Source organism: Notamacropus eugenii, chromosome 3 (assembly GCF_028372415.1).
Source record: "Notamacropus eugenii isolate mMacEug1 chromosome 3, mMacEug1.pri_v2, whole genome shotgun sequence".
NCBI classification, from domain to species: Eukaryota; Metazoa; Chordata; class Mammalia; order Diprotodontia; family Macropodidae; genus Notamacropus; species Notamacropus eugenii.
Genome location: NC_092874.1, coordinates 152,622,293 through 152,634,699, shown reverse-complemented (window position 1 = coordinate 152,634,699; position 12,407 = coordinate 152,622,293). Strand labels below are relative to the sequence as shown.

The following is a 12,407-nucleotide window of genomic DNA, read 5'->3' as shown; positions in this document are numbered from 1 at the left end:
AGAAAGTAACAAATAGAAAGGTGATCAAATAATTTAACATTCCTACCTAGACAGCACATTCATAATTCTTTCAGCTACTTTTCTCAGTGTCACAATATTATGCCCTAGTTACCTCTATTATATATTCATTTAACAATTATTGAAAAATTTTTTCTAAAAACATAAGTTTGAAAATTGGTATGGTATTTTAAAACATCTCATCTTAGATGGACACACTTTGAATAATGTAGCATATATACTTTCTAAGCAAGGAGATTTTTCTTCTAGGCCTTCACATAAGTGTTTTTGGGAGAATTTTCAAACACCGTTCAAGTAGATTCAGAATGACCATGAAATATCTTTCTTCTATTAGGCAATAATATTTCTTGACCATACACACCCACACCCATGTATGGTCATTTTTCTTACAACTTATTCTCTTCTAGGGAGATTTACGTGAAAAAAGTTAGTGTTATGAAGGACAATGCATCTTACTTACAATCCATCAAAACATTCAGTTAACATATTCATTTAAGAGTTTGAGATGGGGATTTTATAGATCAATTCAGGGGGATCACAGGAAAGAAAAAAATCCAAATGATGTGGTTCTTATGAGATGTTAATGGAAGCTTTTGGAATGCTTCAGAGGCGAACCAGAGTGTAACTGTATTAAAAAACAGTTTATGAAACAAATTCTATTACTGTTCTTCCAATTTCTAATCTTTGTAGAACATAGGAGGCAATGTGGAACAATGGAAGGATTTGAAGTCTGTGGACCTGAGTCCTCCCTCTGATTTTTATTAGCTATGTGACAAGGGTAAGTCACTTTGTCTGTTGGGGCCTCAACTGCAAAAGGAGAGTTTCCTTAACCATAAAATGAGAAGATTAGATTAGAGGCCTCTGAGGTCTCTTTTAGCTCTAAGCTAATGTGAACATACTAGAAGTGTTAAGTACAAGCTGTGTTTGCAATTAGATGAGGGACATACCACTTCAAAAGGCAAAGGAAGATTGCATGTCATAGGACATGACTGGGTAACTGAAAGTAATAATTTTGTTAGAGAAAATTTCAAATTAATAAATTATCAAGAAACCACAACCAGAAGAAAATAGTTGGGCATACATCATTTTACTTGGAGCAAATACGAGCATCTTCTGTTTGATTCATAATTAAATGCAGATAATTCTAGCAAATAGGTCTTGCGTATGTCATCGGATCTTTAAGTCATTACCTTTACAGATCGGAAAGTATTGATAATCACTATTCTGAGACCGCTGAATCAGTTGCTACTTCTGAGCTCCACCTTGAGCATCTGGATGAGCATTCAGGTATATGTCTAATGGTTTTATTTATTAGCTGGTTTTTATTGGATTAAAATGTCAATATGCCAATATCATATTTAGCTGCACGGTAGATTGTCTAAGACGTATTTGTCTGTATCTACTTACCAGTTCTATTTTGCTGGTTCTCCAGAAAAAGGGGAGATCTGAGAACTGCATGAACATTCCTTTCAAGTTCACAATCACGATGGCTGATAGCACTGCCTGAAACACATCACAACCGTGCATTCCCCTTTTCTGATGTCCAGAGTGCATGGCTTTGGCATAATCACTTTTCCCTCATGCTGCTCATCCCCATTCTGATTTCCATCTCACTTCCCACACAGTGATGAGAGAGTTTCAGTGAGCTAATCTAGGCTTGGAAGGCTGGGCCTGCATTCCAACAGCAAACTTCCTGCACATGCACAAAACTCCAAGCCAAATCCAATATACATACCTGGGGCAATGATTCGAAGAGAAAGCCAATGGCCAATATAACCAACAGAATCAATAAAGAGGCTAAGCAACCTGCAAGCTGAATAAGATAAAATGCACTGAAGGGGTTTCTAGAAAAGCAGGTTACTAGGTGGGGTCTCATTTGTCTGATACCTTGAAAATTACTGGTAAAGATATGAAATAAGTATGGATTCAGAAGCCACCCAAACTATCACCTAATCCCATTGCCCCCTCCCCCTGTCTAAATTTTTCAGTTGCTCTTATGGGTCCTGGTTACATACAGAAATGCTCAAATACCCTGACCATTTCAAATACCCTTGCCCGAAGTGGGTGACGGGAAGTTGAAAGCCCATCCTCATGAGATGTCCGGTGCAGGCCTGGAGACACATGAGAGGTTGGGATAGTGTGGATGGGTGTTAGAGCTGCTGACATCCCTCCCATACTTAGTCACTGCCTGCAGGGATAAGTTTTCATCACAGCACATGACAGTTTCCCACGTCTGAAGTTTTAGGTGCACAGGTGCTAGAATCAGAGTATTGTACAAACATCTAATTTAGTTGAGGGCTGTAGCTCCTCTTTACAGATCTAGCTTTCTGCAGTTCAGTTCAGTTCAACTAATTACACCTTCCTCTGCAGAACTACATGATTCAAAGTAAACTCCCTAAATCCCTTCTCCCCAAAAAGTTGATTAGAGATGTAGAACTCCATGGAGCACCCATTGGCTCTGCATGCAGAGTAGTTTTTCTGGGGCTCAGGAGAGAACTGAGAGGTTAAAATGTATAATTACCACCCCAATCATGACTCCCTAAAGTCTATCTGCATACACACCTGAGTCTTTCCTCCAGTACTCTCTTGAACAAGACTCCGAGACAAGGAACATGAAATGGAGAAAGTTTGGAAAAGTGATCCAATGGTATTGCATATGCCTAGAGCGATGAGTTCCTTTATCATATGAAAACAAGACAAAGAAAACCTAAGCAGTTCTTCAAAAAGACAAATATGTTAGTCTAGTAAATAAACCTCTATCTTTATCTCTCACCTTGGGTACTGTAGTTGTTTAGCACAATCGTGGAGAGGGTGAAAAGCAGTGTGAGTTTTTAATCCTGTGTTAGCGCCACATATCACCATCCTACCCCATTCCCAAGTTCAAACACAGGATCATTTCACAAATTAAGTAAATTCTTGCATGAGTCCCCGCAGAATGGACACAATTCTCTATTTTAGTAAATGTATACAAAATTTCTAGGTTCACTTAAATTCCAACAGTACTACGTGCCACAATGACTGTATTCCAGAGTAATGTCCTTTGGGTTGCCAGAGGAATCCTTTTTAAGGGATCACATTTGTAATCCATATTTTAATAGCCATAACTTGTACATATCTGAATATTCCCATCAAGAACATAGTACATTGCAATATCCATATTAATACCAGCTATCCTTAATTATATCTACCCTTTCATGTAAGAGGCAAATACATTAACGGCAGCTGTGATACTCAAAAAGTTGGAAACAAAGAAAACTAGAGAACCAACTAATGAATGAATGCTAAAAATCAAATACTCTAGAGGTTAATATGAATAAGGTGTGACCTCCCTGGTAGAAATTAAAAAGATTTTAGGAAAAGCCCATTCAATCCATGACAGTTGGTGATCCCTTGAAGAAATTCTGCCATAGTTTGAATGTATTTTTCAAGCTTTCAAGATAGACAAGGGGTATCATATGCAAAGAATTCTGCTGTAGTAGTTCCACTTTCCTAATGCTGTCCCTACATGTGTCAATATAAGTCTTTGGAGTCTAATGTGATGAAATGAGGTTATCAGTAACAACTAATTCACATATGTGATTAAAGCTAGAAATAGAATGTAAATTCCAATACTGCTTAAATATGTGCTGATGATTGTTAAACACTAATTATGGGGGGGAAGCAAGAAAGACTGCTTTTCTATCCAAATCTTTGGATCAAAATATTTTAAAAGTTCATCTGGCTTTGTATATGAAGCCAATAAAATATCTCATTGCATTTTTATGAACAATATGGAAATGCTATCATTTTACCTGATTACCATCAACCTGGTAGCCGTGTTTAACTGCGAAGATTTTGGCCATTGAGATGGTCACTGAAAATCCAACTATTGCAATGGCAATAGCATCCACATAGACAAGATGGAAAAGGCTGGAATCTGGGGTAGCTGGAGCTAATAACCTGAAAGGGGGAATGCATTTTAATATGGATGCGATGACATAGGAGGAAGCCCTCTGAACATACAGTAGCACTATTCAAAAGGATTTTAATTTCTTTTGAGATTTTAAAATTGCTTTTCTTTTGGCTAAAACGTGGTCATTTTATTGTTAAAGAAAATCATATAACTTGTTGAAGCCATTTCTTTTAGGGTAGAATTTAGCTGAGACCTCAAAAAATTTAACCCAAGTGATTAAGTGGTTAGGAATAAAAGGATTTCTGGCTCAGGTTTACTAACTTTACGTTCTCATGATGAATGTTGGCTAATCGTAAATTCAACCTAATGTTTGTTAATCAATTTACAAATTGACCTGATATAAATTTTTCTCTTTTATTCTTTCTTCATTTGCTTGCTATAAAATTTACAAATTTACCTTTGAAATATAAATGATCACCTTTCTTTTTGTTGCTGTAAAATTCCAATTCTTCTTGCTGATGTAATTAAAGAATATATAAGAAACTCTGAAAACTCAATTCAGTGTTTGGCAGTCATTTAGGCATCATGAGCTTATGCTCTAAGTATATATTAAACTGTAAACCAGTTATTAAAACTGTGATGGGCAGGAGTATCTATCAACAAATCCATGAATATTTCCACATCACATAAATGAAATCTTCAACTTGAAGTACACTTTTAATCTAGCTTTGCAAAAAGAAGGATGGATATTCCTTACCAAGTATGAAGAATTCTTGCTATGCAAAACCCAGTGATATTAGAAATGCTAATTTAGTGCTTTGTGTCATTCCAAAGTAGATAACATGTCACTTTTCTGACTTGTGGTAGAAAATTAAAGCTACCATAACTGAGTATTTGACATATATGTGAGGAAGAAGACAATAGCTGCTGGCCAGGGTCCTAAGAAGGACATCAGCTTCTCTCTGACTCTATGGCTCCCTATATTGTAGTTGTAAAGGTGATTGGGAAGAAAGAAAAGAGAGTTAGGTGAGCTCTCTTTACGGCAGAGCACTAAGACTTTGTTGGAAGGGGTTAAGGGATTTGTTGTTCCTGTCTGGCATTCCCTGAGTGTTTGTGTTTCTTGTGATGTATATATTTCTGGGGAAGTCTTTTGTGTTAAGTTGGGTTGCAAGCTGTGCAAGATTTTGGGAACTCCAAAATAGAGTAATGGTGACTGCCATTAAGTCAGTGACAGCTGAATCCTTGCCAACATATTATGAGTCCTTCTTTCTGGGACAGGGATATTAAGACCATTGTAATCACAGATATGGGGACTCTGACCATGAGTAAGAATGAATTTGGGCATCAAAAACATCATTTCTGTATCCCATATACCTCAGGGTATCCTTGTATGGCATCAAACAGCTGGGAATGAATGAGATTGCCAGATGCTAAGGGACCACTGGAATTTAACAGCAAAGAAAATGTACTGCTCTACATTCCAGAGACTTTTTCTCAGAAGAAAAAAGATACAATAGAATAATGGGCTCTGTGCATGAAGTGAGAAGGAAATAAGGTAACAAATGTGTAGAAAAGTGGTAGATAAAAGACAATAGGTGATTTTAGGGAATTATATAGATCTAAAAACCACAAAATGATCAAAACAAGTTCTGGAATTTCCCCTTAAGTTGAAATGTACTATATTCAAATCAAGCTATTTAAAATATAGGAAAGAAATAATCTGTAACTATGTTGTAAGTATGTTAGTAGGCAGTAGAATAGGTTAACAATACTTTCACTGGTCATTCCAGCTCAAAATAAAAATGTATATTTCCTACCCCAGTGGGAGTGATCCAACAACATCCACTTTGTAAGATTCTTCTAAATTAAATCCTGCTGAAATGCCAGTTCCTATTATCACCTAAAAATGGAACAAATTCAAGTTTACCTTCAAGGTAAAAAAAAAAAAAAAACAGAACAGAGGGCAGAAACAAATCCCCCAAACTTGCATCTGACCAGTTCTATTTTCATTCATAATACTTACTCTTAAAAAATATAGTTAAGCCATTGTACCTTCTAACTTTTCTACTCATTTTATTGTTTTTATATAATAGCAGCTTTTTTAAAAAAAATTCTCTCTGTATGTTATGGTGTATGGCTGATTGAGTCCATTAAATCAATCAAGTAAACAAGCAGTCAAGCAAAGAAAAGCGAGCACTATTGATTAAAAATGACTCTCTATGCCAGGTACTAGCTGTACTAGCAGCGAAGATACAAAGAGAAAGACAAAAAACAGTCCCTGTTTTTGAAGCACTTACAATTTACTGGGGAATTACACATATTAACCTTAGAGATAGAAGGAAAACCAGAATACACACAAAGTAAGGTGAGAGAGGTGCTGAGGCAGCTCTTTTTCAGAAAAAAATTACCATGTGAAGTGAATGAAGTGAAACTCTAATCAGGGAACTCTAAGTACCAGCTATGGCTTACTCTCACCAAAACATGAGAGTGAAGGAGGGGCCCCTTTAGTTTCCTAAAGCCCCTACCCTTTCCTGTTCACAGATTCTTGAATTCCATGTCTTACTAACACTAGTTATTAGGGAAAAGGAGTGAGGGGAAAGAGGGATGCCATTAGACGTCTTCACATCAGCATACTATACCTATCTTCTTTCCACCTCCAGCCACAGAGGCAGGCTTGGAAGTGGAATTGTGTGGGCACTTCAAACATACTTGACACAGGCCACCATTCTGCTTAAGTCTTGTTCTAATGCCAACTCATATCTGTATTTTCCATAACAGAACACTGTTTTAACATAGAATTGCTGAAAGTTGAGTGTCACATTTGGGGAGGGGCAAGGCAGAAAATAAAAGAAAAAGAGTGAGAAGTTGACAACATATCCCACATCAAGACAACATAGTCATTGATGCTGGGTGACTTCTATGCAAAATTTTAAGTATGAGTACAGGACAAGTGAAGTCAAATGCACTGAGCATGACCATTTCTTTAAAACTGGCTTGTTGACATGTATGAAAAGATGTAAAATGAAGTAAGCAGAACCAAGAAAACGATATATGCAATGAGTACAAGAATGTAAACCAAGACAGCAAAAGGCAGTTGAACTCTGATTAGTTTCAATGACTAATCTAAGTTCCAGAGAAAAGATCATGAAACATAATACTATTCTTCCTATATTAGAGGCACAGGATATTATATATGCTGTTATAGATAGCCTCTGTAGTCAGTTGGTTTTAAGTTCTTTTCTATGTTACAAGGAAGGGTTCAATGTGGTGAAGAGATATATCAAAAAATGACTTTTTGATATAAAAGCAAAATGCATCAAAAATAAACCCAAATATTTAATTGAATGGGAAAAAAATCCCAACAACTTTGTATCAGATTTCTCAGATAACAGTTTGGTATCCAAGATATATGAGACCAAAAGCCATTCCTCAATAGATAAGTGGTCAATGGATATGAACAATTTCCCAAAGTCTACAAACTATTAACAACTATATAAAAGAATGTTCTAAATTATTAACACAAAATATTTATTAAAAAACATACCCAGAAAATTTAGTAAAAAAACTGGACAAAGATGACGAAAGATGAGAATAGTCAGTGTAGAAGGTATTGTAAGATGGGCATATGAAAGAACTTTTGTGAATCCTCTCTAATGTACTGCTGTGCACATGGCAATGCTTTTTTTCTTTTCTTATTTTGTATTTAAGTTTATAATATGTTTCTATTCTTTTTATTGTGTATTTAACTTTTAGTATTTAAGTTTTTTTAAAAGCACTGTTGGTGGAGCTATGAATTAGTATCACTTTTCTGGAAAGCAATATGGAATTATTAAAAATAAAATAGCTGATATGTTCATACCCAGAGATTCCAGTGACAGGCATATACTTTAAGGAGGTCATTGTTAAAAATAAAGGTTCCATATATACCAAAACATTTACAGCAGCACTTTTTGTGGTAACAAATTAGTGGTAACAAAGCAGATGCCCATTGATTGGATAATGGCTAAATGAATCCTGGCATATAATTATAATGGAATATTACTGTGTGGTAAGAAATGACAAATATGATAAGTACAGAGAAGCATGGAAAGACTTACATGACCTGATGCAAAATGAAATAATCAGAGCTTGAGAAACAATATACACAACAATACAAATGAAAAGCAAAATTACACCAGGAAACAAACAAAAGTAAATGTTTCAAAAGTACAAAGAACAAGCTTGGCCCCAAAGAAAAGATAAGAGAGAACATCTCCTACTCCTTTGAAGAGGCGGTGGAAAGTGTACAGGTGTGGAACATTGAAGATGTTGCCATTTTTTTCATATATTCATAGGTCTTGCTGATTTTTTTTCTCTTTACCCTCTTTAAAAAATTCTTTGTTATAAGGGATGGGTCTTTGAGAAGGAGTAGGAGAGACAGAAGGGGAGATTTAGGCAATGTAAAAACAAAAGATATCAACAAAATTTTATTTGGAATGGAAAGTTGACTTACTGCGACAATTTCTAAAGGAATAGGTGCAGGCAATTTGTTTTTAAATCTTTCATTAAACTCCTTGCCACCCAGCAGCAAAGCAAAACACATCAACCCAACGACGAGGGAACATATGTTGAGTTTTTTGACATTTGCTATCACAGCAAGAGTACTCTGTAAGACATTGAATGTTTACCATCAAGAAAAAGTCCACATAAGAATTATGATTCAGTAGCCACAAATTCTGTCACTGAAATAATTCAGAAATATATGCCAAAACATGTGGATATTAATTCTCAGGAAGAAAGGCATCCTAACACTATAACACAGAACCATAAAACCTTATAGTTTGGATGGATGAACTGGAGTTCATTCAGTCCAACTTTCTCTCTAGTTTGGAGTCCCTTTTACAATACTCTTGGGTAGTGAAGTCATGGAGAACTCAAATTAGCTTTTGAGAACTAAATGTTGAATTTTCAATGTGAACATTTATACCTCAGAAAAGAACAAATACCACAAATCAAGGTTTGATTTACTGTACTGTTGATTGCAGAGATTTAAAGAGATGAAGAAAATGTTAATATGTAGGTTACACTTAAAAATGTGTTGTGCATACTTTTTTTCCCCAAGATATCCAGTTGTTAAATATTTACCAGCACATGCCTGATCCATAGCCTCTTTTTGAATACTTCCAGTGACAGGGAGTTCCATACCTCATGAAGATCAATTTAATAAGTAGACAGTTCTAAATTGTTAATGATGTGATAAAAATGTGCCTTGTGGCACATTCTATTTACTGATTAGCATCTCCCAAATTTCACAATCATCATATTGTATTGTTGGGAAGGTTCTTTAAAAGGTTTAGTTTGTCTTACAAAGCGGCTTAATCCATTGCCCAGAGAAACAGTAGAACACTTAGGTAGTGTAATGTCCTCAGAAGCAGTAGAAAATGACTTGTCCTTAATGTTAAGAAACAGAGGATGTACAGAGAATTGAAAGGCTTCTGCATGGACAAAACAAATGCAATTAGAAAGAAAATGGAAACTATTTGGGAAAAAAATTTTTCACAAAATATTTCTTTGATAAGGAGTTTCATGACCAAGTTATATAAGTTCATATGAAGAATTTATATGATATATAATATTAAAAAACATTCCCCAATAGATAAGTGGAAACAATTTATGAAAAAAGAATTCTCAAATAAAGAATTTCAAGCTATCAAAACCCACATAAAATACCCATTAAAACAAGAGTCATTAAAGAGTCTTTAAAACAAGAGAAATGCAAATCTAACACTGAAGTCCCATTTCATACCCATCAGATTGGCAAAGATGAGAAAAAAATGAAAATAGAAGTTATTGGGTTGTAAAAAGACAGTGAATTATAGAAAACAGTTTGGAATCATACTAAAAATGTAATTAAACCTTATGAATTCTTTGACCAAGAGATCCTACTATTAGGCATGCACCCCAAGGAGATCATGGACAAAAGGAAAGGACTTATATTTATAAAAATATTTATAAAAGTACTTTTTTATTGTGGTAAAAAACACCTAGAAATAAAATCAGTGCCTACCAAGGGAAGAATTACTGGGAAAAAAATGTGGTCTATGAGTGCAATGGAAATTTGTTGGACCTTCAGAAATATGACAAATCCAGAGAAATATGGAAAATGCTTGAATGAACTGATGCAGAATAAGGTGAGCAGAATCAGAAAAAATAATTTGTATGATGATTATACTAATGTGAGGTGAAACAAGTTTGAAAGACCTCAGAGTTCTGACTAAAACACTTATCTCAAAAGACTGATGATGAAACATATCGTTTACCTTTTGGTAGACAGATGATGGATACATGCAAGCTCACACTTGGTCAATAGTTTGATTCGTTTTGTTCCACTATATGTATTTATTATAAAGGAAAGCTAGGTGGAAGGCAGGTAATTATAGATGTAGAAGAAAAATAACATCAATAAATAATTTAAAAAGCTACAGAGAAGGAAGTGTGGGTAGATATTAAAGGGATAAAAAATATATCATTTATTATTACCTGGAGAAGTATACATATGTATGTATTTTATAGAAAACTGTAAAATGCATATATATGTGTGTATATATACGTCTGTTCATAATATATAATATTCACACATTTTATACACATAATATATAAAACTAAACCTCTTCTATAAAGTGCTTTTAGACATTATATGTATAAGTATATCCCCTTATATCCAATTTGCTGCCAAAGACTATTTCACATTTTCAGCATCTTTCGAATATACATCCTCTTCTCTCCTCTGACATTGTCATGTCTCTGGTGCCAGCCTTTATTACCTCATACGTGGATTACTGCAATAGCCTGCTGGTGGGTCTACCTGCCTCAGGTTTCTCCCTACTCCAATCCATCCTCCATCTAGCTACCAAAGTGATTTTCCTAAAGTGCAGGTTTGACCATGTCACTCCTCTACTGAATAAATTCCAGTGGCTTCCCATTGCCTCTAGGATCAAATTCAATATCCTGTTTTTGAGATTCAAAGCCCTTCATGACCTAGCCCCCTTCTACACTTACAGTTTTTTTGTACCTCAATTCCACCATGTATTCTGATTTAGTGACACTGGTCTCCTTGATGTTCCTCAAACAAGACACTTCAGAATCTCTAGGCTCTGGGCCTTTTTTTGGCTGTCCCCCATGCCTGCAGCAATGTCTTTTTTCAACTCTTTCTAATGACTTCCCTGGTTTCTTTTAAGTCCCAAATAAAATCCCATCTTTTAAGGAAGCATTTTTCAAACTCTCTTAATTCTAGTGCCTAACCTCTTTTAATTATTTCCTACTTATCCTGTAGGTAGTTGTTGTTCACATATGATCTCCCCCATTCAATCATGAGCTCCTTGAGGGCAGGACTGTCTTTTGCCTCTTTTTTATATCTCCAGCCATTAGCACAGTGCCTGGCACATAGCAGGCACTTAATAAATACTTAGTGATTGATTGATATATATGTATGTGTGTATATGTTTTATATACAATGTACATTTATATATATATACATATATCCACTTTATATGGCAGGTTTGGTTTTTGTTCTTTGCATCTTGAGATGTTTCTGATATATTGATGATTGAATTAAGAAAAACATAAAAAAAGAATGGTTACTGAAGTACAGAGACAGGGAAAGTAGTCATATTCATATTTGGCAGCTGAGAAAGAAATTACTGAAGCTTTAAGATCACCCAGAGTTCCAAGGTTTAGAGAGCTGAGTATGAAGCTTGAAAACTGAAATGACAAAAATAAGAGAAAGAAGTCTAAAGTCTCTAAGATGCTGAATACAGGGAAAATAGGAAAAAAGTTAGGAATGAGAATAATGAAGAGTTAGTGGAAGAACTGGAGTTTGTTTTGACAGCATGTTCTAAAAGTATTATCAGCTTTGTTAACAAATACTTCCTTAATATTTGCTATTTTATTCACATCTAAAATACATAAGAAACTGTTTGTGATTCTTAGGCCACAGTGGATAAATGGCCCAGTGATACTAACAACAATTAACAATGGAAATTTGTTGGACCTTCAGAAATATGACAAATCCAGAGCAATATGGAAAATGCTTGAATGAACTGATGCAGAATAAGGTGAGCAGAATCAGAAAAAATAATTTGCATGATGATTATACAAATGTGAAGTGAAACAAGTTTGAAAGACCTCAGAGTCCTTGCTGTTGTGACTTTGAGAGACGTAGTTTCTGGGTAATTTAATCATTTTATTAATAAGGCCAGCATGTTAATAAAAGGATGTGGCTGTCTGTCTCAGACCAAAGACTCCTAATGGTGGTAGGGTTACAGTTTATATGCCCTTCCTGAGTTCAACTCAGTTTGGTTAACACAATGGGAGGTGTGTTCTCATATCAAAATGAAGGTCTGGGGATTCTTGACTTAGGTCACTCAAATCTTGGTCAAAGAGACATCAATTTCCACATCATCTATCTTGATAATAGGGAGACTCAACCTTTCCCTAGACTTGTCAGAGCAAGCACAAT

The 12,407-nt window shown here is 35.2% G+C and overlaps 1 protein-coding gene across 1 annotated transcript in view; it reads right to left on the bottom strand.

Moving 5' to 3' along the window:
• Positions 1-12,407, bottom strand: part of SLC26A5 (solute carrier family 26 member 5) — a 46,480-nt gene that overhangs the window by 16,519 nt on the left and 17,554 nt on the right. Inside the window, exons 6-11 of the mRNA XM_072653139.1 lie at positions 8,403-8,555; positions 5,728-5,810; positions 3,810-3,957; positions 2,581-2,694; positions 1,754-1,831; positions 1,426-1,521 (exon numbers count right to left, since the gene is read on the bottom strand). Coding sequence (XP_072509240.1) covers positions 1,426-1,521; positions 1,754-1,831; positions 2,581-2,694; positions 3,810-3,957; positions 5,728-5,810; positions 8,403-8,555 — 672 coding nt within the window. The remainder of the gene's footprint in view (positions 1-1,425; positions 1,522-1,753; positions 1,832-2,580; positions 2,695-3,809; positions 3,958-5,727; positions 5,811-8,402; positions 8,556-12,407) is intronic.